The 13,722-nt window shown below is 42.2% G+C and overlaps 7 protein-coding genes across 10 annotated transcripts; 4 read left to right on the top strand and 3 right to left on the bottom strand.

The window, feature by feature from the left end:
- Positions 1-122: 122 nt before the first annotated feature.
- Positions 123-1,484, top strand: LOC6574286 (MYG1 protein). The gene is made up of 3 exons (XM_002000305.4): positions 123-181; positions 278-636; positions 699-1,484. Exons 1-3 carry the CDS (start codon positions 161-163, stop codon positions 1,435-1,437), a joined length of 1,119 nt encoding a protein of 372 aa, XP_002000341.3. The 5' UTR covers positions 123-160; the 3' UTR covers positions 1,438-1,484.
- LOC6574285 (proteasome subunit beta type-3) lies at positions 1,470-2,279 on the bottom strand. Its single transcript, XM_002000304.4, has one exon. It carries the CDS (start codon positions 2,141-2,143, stop codon positions 1,526-1,528), a length of 618 nt encoding a protein of 205 aa, XP_002000340.1. The 5' UTR covers positions 2,144-2,279; the 3' UTR covers positions 1,470-1,525.
- A 367-nt stretch (positions 2,280-2,646) lies between these two features.
- LOC6574284 (E3 ubiquitin-protein ligase Iruka) lies at positions 2,647-4,765 on the top strand. 2 transcript variants are annotated; one of them, XM_015167359.3, is made up of 2 exons: positions 2,647-2,953; positions 3,014-4,765. In XM_015167359.3, exon 2 carries the CDS (start codon positions 3,068-3,070, stop codon positions 4,217-4,219), a length of 1,152 nt encoding a protein of 383 aa, XP_015022845.1. In that variant the 5' UTR covers positions 2,647-2,953; positions 3,014-3,067; the 3' UTR covers positions 4,220-4,765. The 2 variants fall into 2 exon arrangements, with proteins under 2 accessions (XP_015022845.1, XP_002000339.1); XM_002000303.4 differs by having other exon boundaries at positions 2,704-2,953; positions 3,050-4,765.
- A 96-nt stretch (positions 4,766-4,861) lies between these two features.
- On the top strand, positions 4,862-6,786 carry LOC6574283. 2 transcript variants are annotated; one of them, XM_032728313.2, is made up of 4 exons: positions 4,862-4,926; positions 4,989-5,046; positions 5,124-5,315; positions 5,376-6,786. In XM_032728313.2, the coding sequence occupies exons 2-4, from the start codon at positions 4,999-5,001 to the stop codon at positions 6,378-6,380; spliced, it is 1,245 nt and encodes a 414-aa protein (XP_032584204.1). In that variant the 5' UTR covers positions 4,862-4,926; positions 4,989-4,998; the 3' UTR covers positions 6,381-6,786. The 2 variants fall into 2 exon arrangements, with proteins under 2 accessions (XP_032584204.1, XP_043864223.1); XM_044008288.1 differs by lacking the exon at positions 4,989-5,046 and having other exon boundaries at positions 4,880-4,967.
- A 292-nt stretch (positions 6,787-7,078) lies between these two features.
- On the bottom strand, positions 7,079-9,818 carry LOC6574282 (E3 ubiquitin-protein ligase Kcmf1). The gene is made up of 6 exons (XM_002000301.3): positions 9,659-9,818; positions 9,156-9,580; positions 8,533-8,793; positions 8,134-8,400; positions 7,820-8,061; positions 7,079-7,754 (listed from the first exon to the last, which is right to left on the bottom strand). The coding sequence occupies exons 1-6, from the start codon at positions 9,672-9,674 to the stop codon at positions 7,157-7,159; spliced, it is 1,809 nt and encodes a 602-aa protein (XP_002000337.2). The 5' UTR covers positions 9,675-9,818; the 3' UTR covers positions 7,079-7,156.
- A 1,947-nt stretch (positions 9,819-11,765) lies between these two features.
- Positions 11,766-12,116, bottom strand: LOC6574281 (splicing factor 3B subunit 5). The gene has a single exon (XM_002000300.4). The coding sequence runs from the start codon at positions 12,114-12,116 to the stop codon at positions 11,859-11,861; it is 258 nt and encodes an 85-aa protein (XP_002000336.1). The 3' UTR covers positions 11,766-11,858.
- Positions 12,117-12,174: 58 nt separating this feature from the next.
- LOC6574280 (abasic site processing protein HMCES) lies at positions 12,175-13,636 on the top strand. 2 transcript variants are annotated; one of them, XM_032728277.2, is made up of 4 exons: positions 12,175-12,266; positions 12,327-12,516; positions 12,578-13,070; positions 13,124-13,636. In XM_032728277.2, the coding sequence occupies exons 1-4, from the start codon at positions 12,245-12,247 to the stop codon at positions 13,517-13,519; spliced, it is 1,101 nt and encodes a 366-aa protein (XP_032584168.2). In that variant the 5' UTR covers positions 12,175-12,244; the 3' UTR covers positions 13,520-13,636. The 2 variants fall into 2 exon arrangements, with proteins under 2 accessions (XP_032584168.2, XP_002000335.2); XM_002000299.4 differs by having other exon boundaries at positions 12,192-12,284; positions 12,340-12,516.
- Positions 13,637-13,722: the final 86 nt, after the last annotated feature.

Genomic DNA, 13,722 nt, shown 5'->3' with positions numbered 1-13,722 from the left:
GCAAATTTCTTCGAAATACGCTGAAAACTGTAGACATATTAATAAGATAAATAAAAAATGCACTTCTTGTTTTAGAAATAGAAACTTAAAGAAACAACATCTTTTTTTTTGTATTTGGCGCCAATATAGGTAGGTACACCCTGTGAAGCAATCATTCACAATGGCATTGTTTATTTTGTTCGTATGTATACACTTATTGAGCTGAAACCGAAAGCAATAATGTTTGAAACTACCGGGGTGTGTACACATTGTGCCAATGGTAACACGATTCTTGCAGCGTTTTCTACCAGTTGTTGCATTCAACCAATTTACTCAGAAATTGACAATGAGCTCCGCCGCTAATGGACTACCGTCGCCACCTAAACGCCCCACGCCCCTAACGATTGGCACTCACAACGGCACGTTCCACTGTGACGAGGTTGTTGCCTGTTTTATGCTCAAACAATTGCCAGAATACGAGAATGCTGAAATATTCCGCAGTCGGGACGATGAGGCACTGCGTGCCAAGTGTGATATAATTGTGGATGTTGGCGGAGTCTTCGATCACGAAAAGAAGTGGTACGATCATCATCAGTTATCATTTAAGGAGACCTTCAGCACGGTGCACCCCGAACTCGGCGACGAATTCGACATAAGGTAAACAAAATCTGTGGTTAGATAAACAATAAAAAACGTGTTCCATGTTCTCTCTTTTGTAGGCTGAGTAGCGCGGGCTTGGTCTACAGCTTCTATGGTGAGCGAGTCATACAAAGTATTTTGCAACGAGAACGAAATATTCAACTATCAGAAGCCAATATGAAATTGGCTTTCCTACAAATCTATCGAAATTTTATATGCGAGCTCGATGCCATTGACAATGGCGTGCCCATGTTCGAAGGTGGAGAGCCACGCTACAAGATATCCACGCATCTGTCGGCACGCATAGGCAAACTGAATCCATCGTGGCAGGATATGAATTTAGATACTGACCAACGCTTCCACATGGCCATGTCAGTTGCGGGCAAGGAGTTTGTCGAGAACGTACTGGAGGTTGCCTGCTCGTGGATAGCAGCCCGCGATCATGTGCGTCTGGCCTTGGAGAAAGCCGCATCGATACACGAGAGCAGGCAAATCCTTTTGCTGGAAACCTTCTGTCCGTGGAAGGTACATTTGGACAGCCTAGAAAAGGAATATGATGTTAAGGGCGTGCCGAAATTGGTAATCTTCAATGACGGAAACAGCTGGCGTGTTGCTGGAGTTCCTGTCACACCTACTAGTTATGTTGGGCGTAAATTTCTGCCCAAACCTTGGCGAGGGCTGCGCGATAAGGAGCTGTGCCAAATAGCTGAGATTGAAGACCTCACATTTGTGCACCACACAGGTTTCATCGGCGGTGCCAAGACCAAGGAAGCGGCTTTGGCTATGGCGCTGAAGAGCATTGATTTTGCCGACGAGTGAACGGCTTTTAAATAAATTTATAGTCAATCATATCCTTTCCTTACAAATTTTATTTGTTTCTTATTTTGAAAAATAATGAATGAAATGCTTAATCCATGCGAGTTTTCAGGGAACGCTCCGTAATCTTGTCCTTCTCAATAATGTAGACCGTGGCACCCCAACCACTCATCGCATCACGATCGAAAGCATTTACCATCGATTGTGAAATCACCTCGAACAATTGGTCCGGCTCCAGGTCCGGGCGCCATAGTGTCTCACACATGCCGTACAACTGCTCGGCACAGGTTCCAGCCACAACAAAATCATCAGGCTCATTGGGGCAACCGATTAAGTCCATATTGCAGATGAATGGCTTCATAGTTTTTGGATCCAGGCCAGCTACCACCGGCTCAATAAAGTAGGGTCCGAAACGATGCTCGTAGAGAAAACTGGATAACATAGCTGAGAATGGTTTGGGTGCCATTTCACGATTCTCTTTTGTTTCATAGATATTCTTGCGGAACATAAGACGATCACGGACCGTCAATATATCCGTTTGCAGTCCAGTTAATCCCAGAAACATACGCGGAGCAATGTGAAACACTTTCTTGAAGTCTGTAGAAATGGTTTGGGCCTGCACTCCGAAGCGATGATCTGTTGCAATGGCCACACAGTCCTTGCCCCGCATGGCGACCACGCAACCACCGTTATAGGCCAGAATAGACATAGTTAATTTGATTAAATTCCGTAAATAAGACTGGCGTAAATAGACCTTGCAAAATTAAATGCTAAACGCCGCTCCGAAGATGACTTTTTGTTTCTGCCACTATGGATTGGCGTTGCCAGAATGCTCTTAATATTAATGTACTAAATGAAACAGCAAATTTTTTGACACAACAGCACCACTTTTTCGTACGGAAGTGTTATCGAAATGACATAGATAACGTAAATAAAATAAAGAAAATATGGGTATTCTACACTGGATTTAGTTTCAACTAGAAACTCTAATGTGATAGACTTGATTCAAGAGTATACCATTGCTATTAATTGTTTTTGTCGTTCTATTACTAATATATCGAAGCTAAAAGGCAAAGATACCAAACACACCTGCCTCAACCCCCTGTCGCACTCCGCATATATCTATCGGTATGTCTCGACTTCTCGATAGCCCAATAACCAAGCTAGATAGGCCCCTAACGAATTTGATCAATCTAAATATGGTTGAAACCATTTTCAAAACAAAAATATTGACATTATTATTTATATCCATTACTGTAGGTTGCTGGCATTTTTAAGGCTGTTTAGCATCATCGATAGACACCTATCGACGGCTGTCAAAGTAATCGAGTAGAAGTATCTTGCAGTAGCACGATGTCCTTTTAAAACTGTATAAAATTGTACATTAAAAACAACACTAGATGTTCGAAGTGGCGACGGTTCAGCTTACGTTGTTTCATTGCTCGCGCACAGTTTTATTACAACCGAATCAAAACAAGCAATAGCACCCAACAGCAGCAACAACCTGGAAAGCCGATAGGTAAGCCGACTGCAGCTTGCTTGCACAACAAAAATATAACAATTGGTGAAAAATTGCTAGTGCAACGGCAACAAATATTTGGCATACCACACACAGATAAATCCATCAATCAAAATGGCTGAGGCAATGGTCGTTGAAGAGCACCCCACGGTGCCAAAGCGTTTTTTCTGTCACATGTGCAATGTGGAGATCAACATTCCGAACACCGATTACACTTGCCCACTCTGCTCGTATGGATTCGTTGAGGAGTTACCAGCAAACGCACCGGAATTGTCAGCTTCCACCAGTAACAGTGCTTTGAATCATGACGCGGCTAACTCAGATGCCAGCATAGGCGGTAGCAATGCCGTTAGCAGTGGCAGCGGCGCTGGCGGTAGCGGGATGATCAACGTTGAATCACTGAGGAACGATATTGTGTCGTTGCTTAGCATGCGTAATGTGCCTAACTTGGAAATAACAATCGAACCAAATCGACGTCACACCAATGTTGTGCACTTGGGTGGCCCCTCCGGTGGCAGTGTATCAAGCGGATCGTCAGGTGGGGCGTCCAGTATTGGTGGTGGTCGAGTGCGACCGGCAAGCTTGGATCGTTTGGACAATGTACTATACGATTTTCTGCAAAGTTTGCCTTTAGCTGGCGCCACAGCCGAGATTGTAACCGGCCCAGGTGGGAGCGGTGGTGGTGGCGGCACTGGCCATTCCCATATGTTCTTCATGGGCAATCCGGGCGACTATGCGTGGGGTCGGGAAGGCCTCGATACGATCGTTACACAGATGCTCAACCAAATGGAGACAGCGGGTCCACCACCATTGTCCACGCAACGCATCAACGAAATACCAAATGTGAAAATTAGTGCCGAGGAAGTGGAACGCAAAATGCAGTGCTCTGTTTGTTGGGATGATTTCAAGCTGGATGAGTCAGTGCGCAAGCTTCCCTGCTCGCATCTGTATCATGAAAACTGTATTGTGCCATGGCTGAATCTGCACAGCACTTGTCCCATTTGCCGCAAATCGTTGGCCAACGATGATGACAACGACGACGCCGCTTCCATCGATGAGGACTATGCGCTGCTGAACAACTCTGCCGATGAGAATGGCAGCGGACGCGTCAGTGGCAGCAGCAACTCTACTGCAAGAGCTCCAACGTCCACCAATGCATCTAGTCAAACAACAGCCGCACAGACGGATCAGACAACAGCAACGGCAGCCACGCAGCAGCGCAACAACGTGTTTACTTTTGATGATGACAATATGTTTTTGGACTAATTCCTATATTATTATGGATAGGGATCGGGTCGACTGCAACGGAGCGGTTCGGAATGTGGATGGTAAACCTGATATTCAAAATTAAAGCCCACGCAGCTCAAGCGTTAGCACATAAAATCCAAAAAGTTGCTTATATTTATAAAAAGAAAGAAAGAAAAAAAACTCAACGAAAATTATTATAGATACGCTTTATTTTTGTTTTGTTTCGAAAAGGGCTCGTAAACAATATTTGCAAATTTGTTGTTCTTAATTTTACATATTCACAGCAATAAAATGCTGTAAGCATAGTGAGGCGAATTTTGACACAAGTTATGTATAAATTAAAATCAATTACATATATTTATAGTAATACAAAAGAAGAAGAAGAAGATAACGAGGCATTGTATTTGCGCTTTGTTCTAAATATAACAATAACGAAAGTTGTTTATTTAAAGATAACCTGTAACTAGCTACTAGTTAAAAAACTAATATGTAAAGCACTTTAAACTACCTGTGAAATTATTAATCACAACAAATTATTTAATAAAAATATTACAACAATATCAACTTTTAAATTGCAGATGCGCTTTAAAAAACGAATATATTAAAAAAGATATGCGTCAGCTGTAATAGAACGCAACTAGGTGGCAACGCTATTAGCTAAATTCGCCTAGCTAATGTATGTATGTGTTTGTTGTTTTTGGACGAGGGCGCAACTTTTGAGCCAAGTAAATTGTTTATAAGAGTAGCTGAAATGCGGTAGTTAATTGTAATTAAAAATATATATCAGATTTTAGATTATGGCTCCTACAAGTATCAACAGTGAAACAGTTATACTAACAGAAGTGGTAAAAGACTATCACATACTACTCTCAGCTAAGAGTATTAGATAAATATTTAATAAATGGTAAATACTTGTGAACAGGTGCGCCAGCAATATGTGCGCTATTTAGAGCGTCAGCTGCAGGAAAACGTCTGCGTCTGGGCAGGCACTTCCAGGAACCATCATAAGCCAACCGCCTGGGCATGTATTGACCACAGCGTCAAGGCAATGGAGACGCATGCAATTAAAGCCTGTCAGGCGGCACAGCTCTATCAGCGTGCTATGGTAAAAATGGTAAAGTGCTCCCAAGAAAGCCATTTATTAAGCAGCCTTAGTTAACGTTGTTTTATTTAGATCGCCGCCGTGCGACGCAACACACGGGAGTGTCGTCTGGCTGATGCACTATTCGACGAAATGCAACAGCGAATACAACAGATCGACGAAAATTCACCATCGACAAGAGCATCATTTGCGAATGCCAATGCCAAAGCCAAGCACCAGATGGTCGACAAGGCAACGCAAACGACAAGCATGCCAAATGACGAGCGGAACGACAGCTATACAAGCTATACGCTGTGCCAGAAAATCGATATGTTTCAGTCTCAGTTGGCAGAGTTTGAAGGCAAAGAGCACGAGCAGCAGTTGGCAGAAGTCAATGATAACGAAATGCCTGTAACACCCACATCCAGTATAGAAGATGTTGTAGGCCAGGAGCTAGCTAAACTGTTTAACGACGAGCCAACTGACTTAAGTGCCGTATTTGGTATTGCTGTAGAAGCCATGGCAGATGGAGATGATCTGAAAGAACCCACCACTGCGGCAGAGCAGCTGAAGCCCCTATTATCGCCTGTTACGCCATCAACTAAGCCGCCTAGTAAAAGCACTCCGGATCTTCGGAATAGTCTCTGGCCCTGCGAATTGTATGCACAGCGTCGACGTCTAAATGCGTGCTTGGTTCAGTTGCTAGATGCGGATTGGCGCTGTGAAGACGCTTTACGTTATAAGTTTCATATGCTCTTTGGCGAGGACAGTGACGATGAGTTCGCCACGCAGATAAGTAGTCCCAGCATCGATCTGGTGGATGAGGTGTTGCTGGCCAGCTGCATATTACGTATACGACCCTGGATCGTGAGGTACTTGATGCGTCCACTGCAGGAAGGTCTAATTGCCAATCGCTTTCTATTCAAAAAGCTGGCCAAAATGCTGGCCAACAACATTGTGTTGGCCAATCCATATGCTAGCGAACGGCAAGTCAAACAAGCCGTAGAATATGTGTTCTGCATTCAACCCCGAGGTGTTCAAAGCGCGCTAGATCTGGAATTGATGCCGCCTATGCTTATCGAGAGAGATGAAAGTTAAGCCATTGAGGTCAATTCAAGTTGAAATATGTTTCCAGCTTTAAGTATTTGTAAAGTATTCTATTAGAAATATCAACGTAAGGCATATATGTTCATTTCAATTAAATTGTTCGGCCTTTTAAAAATCCTATATGCGAAACACATATACAGGTATTAGTGTTCCTAATTAAACGTATTATATTCTTCTGTTTGGAGTTTTTAATAGGCAATAAAAGCTTTAAGTTTTAAACCATTAATCTCAATACCACGCAGTCGAATTAAAATACATGTAAGCATATTTAAGAACCACTTTCCGATATTCTTAAACTAGGTTTGTGGGACCATTAGACCTATTCTTGGATTATCGGTAGTTTAGGATTTTCTATGTTCCACAATTGATTGAAATAAATCAAAATAACACTATTAAATATTTATAATTTTGTTTGTTTAAATTATAATTAATTCAATGATTACAATAATTTTTCTTTCTGCACATCTCTGTTCAATTGGTTTTTTATAATTATATAAATTTTAATATATTTAATAAACGATACATATAATATAGTTTTTGACAAAATTGCGGCTGCTGCTGCGACGGCGGCTGCGGTTCCTTTTGTTGTTGTTGTTGTTAATCTTACGGCTGTGTATGTTGTAGTTGTTGCTGCTGTATTGATTGATATTGTGTTCTTGTTGATGTTGCTGTGGTTGGTAATGCGTTCCATTTGTTGTTGGCGCATTGCTGTTGTTACTTAGTCTGCAGCAGCTACAATATATTTTTGCTGTAATGGTTGTGAGACACTACCTAGTATCGGGTATTTGATTTGTGTTTGCCGCCGCATTCGCGTTCTGTTTGTATTTTTGTTGCTGTTGCTGCAACTGCTGCTGTGAGCCCGTGGCAGTCTCCGCTTGCTGTGCCCGGCTACGTCTTTCGAGGCCACCTCGATCAGCTGCTGTTGGCCGGCTGCCAACTGCAGCGGCTGTTGCACTGCCAGCACCGCCAGCACCAACGACGCCTGCTCCTCCGCATCCTCCTGTTGCAGCAGTGCCGCTCGTTTGTGTTGTTGCTGTTGTGTTATTGGCTTTCTTGCTTTTGTAGCGATATTCATCGCATAAGAAGTCCTCTGGCGAGGTCTGTTGCATTTGATTCACCTGTCGTACCACAGCGCGTTGCTGTTGTTGTTGTTGCTGTTGCTGCTGCTGCTCATCTGCATTGTTATTGAGCAGCGTTTCCTGTTCCTCCTGCTGTTGTTGCTGCTGCTGCTTGTTGTCGCTGCCATTCTGTTCCTTATTTACATTATCACTCTTAGCCAAACAGTCACCATCCTCATGGGGCACATTCAAGTCTAGCTCTTCTGTGCATAACAACGATAGCAGCATCGACTGCACAAACATGGAGCTGTCAACAGAAAAGACATAAGCGACTAATTTTTTTTATCAAAATATATGTATCTATAATCTTACCGATCGGCGCGCTTGCGCTCAATTTCCGCCCACTCGGCATCCGTTAGCGTGGGCTGCATAAATTTGGCCAGCAAGTACTGGGATTGCGATGTCTCACCAGCTGCAGCTTGGCCGCCAGCCTGGCCAGACATAACGTTGGAGTTGCCCCCGCCATTGGCTATCGATGAGCCACCAGTGCCGACGCTTATGCCCAGCGCATTGCTACTGCCGCTGCCGCTGCCAATGCAATTGTTGCCGACCGCCTACAAGGACACAATTAAATCCATATTAGTATTTGCAATAAGGGATTCTTTAATCAAATTATTTGTGGCTACTTCTCTGGCGTTGAGTGTGTTGGCGGCCAGGCTGCTCGACTGCGTCTGCTGATGGCTGCTGGTCGATGAGAAGGTCGCGCCCACCGGCCAATCTGTGGTGCGCAGATTAGACGGTGCGCTCACACCACTGGCACTCATGCCACCACTGCCAACTGCACCGCTGTTGCCGCCGCCGCCGCTGATCACCTCGGCCATGGTGGCATTCGAATTCGATGTTGAGACTATGGGATGCGTGCGTCTTGGCAGTCGATCAATTTGGCGCGATGCCTAAAATAACGAAAGCGTTAAATGCAAACATTCACAAGATTTATTTTATTTCTGTTTTGCTCTTTTCTGATTTTTTGCTTTTCTTCTGCCTTATATACACAAGATCATAATAACAACAAATGCGCTGCTTACCGTCAACTGTTGCCGATCCATTTGCATTTGCATCTGCAATTGTTGCAATTGCGATGTTGGTGGAACGCCACGTCTAACACCGGATAGTTGAGAGAGGAGCTCCGCAATTGGATCGACAGATTCGCGACCCGATGGCGATAATGCCGACAGTCCACTCGATGAGCTAAAGTGCATATTGGAGCGACGGGTGCGAGGCCCGCCCAAGGTCCGTCCTGGTATGCGACGCACTCCACCGCCATGGCGTATGGCCGAGGGCTCGTCGTATAGTCTAAAGGTTAAGGCAACCAAAACAATATTCGATTCGTCTTAATATATAATAACTTATCTATAACAGAAACACATCTCCACACTTAATTTTAATAACTAACTATTCCTAATATGCAATTTTGCCTAAATGTTCTAAACAAACAGATATATGCATGAGAGTATTAATTATGAATTAATTGAGTGCTACAAAATATGTATGTATATGGATGTACTACGGCAAAAGTTGCTTGTGCATTAATCGAAAGTGATTTTATCACAGAGGACTTAAACTTAAGAGAAATACTTTGCACGGAAACTTAACTATTAAATGACTGAAAATGAGTTCATTGAATGATGTTGTTTTTGTAAAAGGATATCAAAAAGGATATTAACTCTCGTGGTCCTTGCCGATGCTCCAATGTTAGATGACCAGCAAAATCATCTGTGACTAGATTCGGCTCACCGCCAGGCAACCCGGCGCAAACGGGACAAACGACCTCCAAACTGGTCTCGGTATGCTCGGCAGAGACATGTTCTAACAGTGTCGCATCACTGAAGCCCATTTTTTTGCAATAAGGACACGTAAAGGATTGCGGCTGATCCGTTGTTAACATCTCACCGCCAAAATATAACTCAATATCGGAACGGGTAAGTATGCACTGCATTGGATGCTCAACCAGATGGCGAGTAGAGGTGACGCCATCCTCATAGCAATCGGCGCACAGATCATAATCATAACAAATTAAACACTTATACCGGCGTCCAGTGAAGTTACTTTTTAGACATGAATCGCAGCTGACACCTAAACAAAATGCACAAATCAATTAAGATTTTAGATGATTAAGAGAGAAGGGAGCTTTGTGTGTTGTTGGTTGGTTACCTTCATGACGACTCATTATTTAGCAGCAACAGCAGAGTGACAGCGACAACGGAAGGGTCACCACCAGCAGCAGCAGCGGCAGCGGCAGCGGCAGCAGCAGCGACGACGTCTTCACGTCCACTCGGTAGGTGCCGTTCCTTTTTTAGGCGCACGTTCTACCGTTCTGCCGATGAATTCGATTTTACTTTATTTCAATGAACTTTCGGCTGAGCTTTCAGCACTTCGTTTCGATTGGTTTGGTTTTTTCTTTTTCACACTATATTTAAAGTTAGAGATTCCTATGTACACAGGTGTAGAATGCAAAGGAGCTGCAATGCAATGCAAGTGAAAAAAAAGAACTTATCAGTCATTGAGTGTAAACAGATGACAACAAAGGAAAAACGGCCAAATTAAGTAACAAGGCTAACACGCACACACACACACACATCCACATGTATACACTATTTTCACAAGCGCAGCCCGCCCTCACAGATGCAACGATTTTTTTCCTTTATTTCTACTTTCTGATTTTCTTTGCGCCTTTCTTTGCACAGCTATCAGAAGACGATTACGGTTCTTTCTCTTTTGGTGTTACCATTCGCGTTTGCCGTCCGAAAATGAAATGAATAGAAACAGGCAAAAGGTATAAATCGCACACACTTCTTTTCCCTCTTACGTTTTGCATTGACAGCCCGCACTAACACAAGCTTGTAGGCTATCAAATGTTCAAATTTAATAGCAAAATTAAAGGCGAACTGGCAGTGTGTAAAGAGAAAACCATAAACACAATGCACAATAATATTTAAGTGTTATAAGAAATATATATACTATGTATTTGAACCATGCACAGTAAACATTTATTTTTAACTTTTCGTTTCGCGAAAATTTTCAACTCATTCGACCCGTCCGTCGTCGTCGTGTGCTTTTGTGTGTCGCTGCGCTGTTTGCTCGCCCCCCTATCCACCTCCTGCTGAGCAAAGAGTGCTGCCACCTTTGCCAAAAACGTAGTGCATTGGCCAAATGTAAATAAAACAGAAACAAAGGCACCTAATGCTTGCTTATATTTAATACGTATAAACAATTTCTGCATCTTGTAGAAAATACAAATTCCTACAAAATGTACAGAATGCTCTGCTTTTTACATTGGTGCTACCATACCATATGTTGAATATGTGGCAACGCCAAATGGAATTGCATGAGCTTTTCGCAATTGCCTGTCACACCATACAATAATGGACATACGAATAGAAACTGCTCGATTAAAGCGCATGACCCAACAAGCTGATTGGCAGCTGATAAACACACTAACTATTTAAATGACTTGCAATGTTCACTCAAACAATATATTGTTTGTCTTGGGGGAGACGCAATATTAAACTTGTGTATGCATAAATGTAGGTGAAACTGAAGCTATCCAGATGACAGACAATAGTACAACTTTTTCTTCCTCTTCTTTCGGTGCACTGTAGCTTGTTAAATAACATCGACATTTGCACGCTGTCGCAGAAACACTCATTAAGAAAGCTGCTTTGTTGGTTTTCTTAGTGCCGTTTGTTGTGGGAAATTATATTTAATTATATGTGACACTATTTTTAAACTTTTGCGTTTTCAGAATTGAACGGCGCGTAATTATGGTACATTCATCTTTAGACACATGTATACACCCTTTTCACTGTATGTGTATGTATAATATACATACATATACAATCTACGCAATCGAAATAATTTCAGCTGAAATCTTTGTTCGGCGCAAATTCTTATTGTGCCCAAATTGAAATAAGTTAGGCCGCAGACGTTTTTATGTTGATTCTATTGCAATTGTGTGCTATTTTTCCATTACATACTGATGCATTTTAGTACTTATGCATCTATTACATATATATGTATGTATTTCTTATATACACGTTCTAATTTTTTAATGGTTACTACGCTGTCACATTCTTAGTACACATACATGTATTTTATTGTGCTGTAACACTGACTAATTAATTATTATTTACTATTTAAATAAAACACTAGCACTCAAATAAATATATAATTGAAACGAAAATAAGTTATATCGAGTTGAAAGCTTTCCCCGACTGCAGCTGCAGTGCGACCAGACGTCGACAAATAAAAAAATACTAAATTATCAATACTCATTGTTTTTCCAGCCCTTTTTTATTTAACTAGACGCTGCTTGGTTTTGTTACATTTATTATTTTTGTTTAATAATTATTGCTTAATCCTCAAGTTTCTCGGGAGGCGGTCCACAAGGCTGCAGCATTCGCTCCATTAAATTAAATCGTACCCGCGCTTTTGATTCGTTTTCAGCGATGGCAAAGTAATTTAGCATATCATAATGCCCCATATAGCTAGCCAGTGAATCGCGATGTTGGTTGGTAAGCCACTCAAACTTGGTGGTATCCGCGTGTCCAGTACCAATATATTTGCTCTGAAGATGCTCCAATTGACTGTGTATATTATAACGTTCGCCCATTTTTTGTAGCAAACAAAAATTTTATGCTATACGCCAAGTGCCGTGTTTGTTTAGTGGTGTTTAATGAAGTACTGAACTAGCTCGTTTGAACAGACCGAACAAATGAAACTACTGTTAAGAAACTGTTAATGAGCTGTAAACAAACAAAATGTGCGGTCGAACTTGTTTGTAAGTAATTCGTATTGATTTAAAACGCAATTGTTATTTAAGGTCTACTGTGCAGAACACTTGATCCAGATCAGGTAATATGCGCATGCAAATATCCACCACACAATGAGGTGAAGGCCAAAGAGGAAATCAAGCAGGAATTCGTAGCACCCGAATGGCGCGCAGAGTTCAATTTAGGAAGGCGTTATAATGCCTCGTATAACATAGCGCCCACAGATATAACACCCGTTATGTAGGTTGACCGTAAATAATGACATGGTGAATAGAACTATATTTTGTGATCATCTTTTCAGTGTCTCCGCGGCTCATTTCAGTGAGGCTGAGGATCAACAATCTGCCCGTGTTGTCATGCCCATGATGTGGGGCATGATCCCCGCCTGGCACAAGGGCGACTATCGCAAGCATGGGCTAACCACAAACAACTGTCGACTGGAGCACTTAATGGACTCAAAGCTGTATAGCGGCCCGTTTAAGCGCGGTCAGCGCTGTGTTGTTGTATGCGAAGGTTTTTACGAATGGCAAACAACAAAACAAGCTAAGCCATCGGAGCGAGAGGCATATTTGGTCTACGTTCCACAGGAGTCGGACGTGAAGATCTATGACAAAAGCACCTGGTCGCCGGCAAATGTGAAACTATTGCGTATGGCTGGTCTATTCGATGTATGGCAGGACGAGAGTGGCGATAAGATGTATAGCTACAGTATCATTACATTCCAATCTAGCAAGATTATGTCCTGGATGCACTATCGCATGCCAGCGATTCTTGAAACAGAGCAGCAAATGAATGTAAGTAACTTTGTAATAACTTATTCTATTTATAATAACAATTTTCTTTTTAGGATTGGTTGAATTTTAAGCATGTGAGTGACTGTCAAGCCTTGGCTGCTCTGCGTCCTGCTACGGCATTGGAGTGGCATCGCGTTGGTAAATTGGTTAACAATTCGCGGAACAAAAGCGATGAATGCAATAAGCCATTCGAGTTGGTCGCCAAGCCGGAAAAGCCAAAAGGCATGTTGGCCTGGCTAACTGGCAGAAAGCCACAGCAGCAACAACAGAAAGACAAATCCAATTCCAGAGAAAAGAAGCAGCTCCAGCTGAATACCAACATCGATGCCATCAAACGCAGTCCAACTTCACCGCATGCACCAAACGCCGCCAAGCGGCCACGTTGTGAGATAATTAAGAAAGGAGAGACCGCTGATATTACGGTCAAAGCGGAGCCAGCTGACTGTTAAAATTGAACTGTGAAATTAAGTTGAGCTAATAATGAAAATGTAAAGCATAAATTTAAGAATTTTTTTTCATAGTATTTAAAATTTATTTGCATTAAAAACCAAGATTTGTTCTCATTACCCAATTGTATTATATAAGTATGTATATAGCATTTTCTTTTTTTGCTTAATTACAAAGGCTTAGCATATAAAAATTGATTTAAATT

This window comes from Drosophila mojavensis, unplaced genomic scaffold (assembly GCF_018153725.1).
Source record: "Drosophila mojavensis isolate 15081-1352.22 unplaced genomic scaffold, ASM1815372v1 contig_277, whole genome shotgun sequence".
In the NCBI taxonomy this organism is placed as follows: domain Eukaryota; kingdom Metazoa; phylum Arthropoda; class Insecta; order Diptera; family Drosophilidae; genus Drosophila; species Drosophila mojavensis.
Note: the sequence above shows the minus strand (reverse complement) of the source record. Positions and strands in the feature narration are given on the sequence as shown.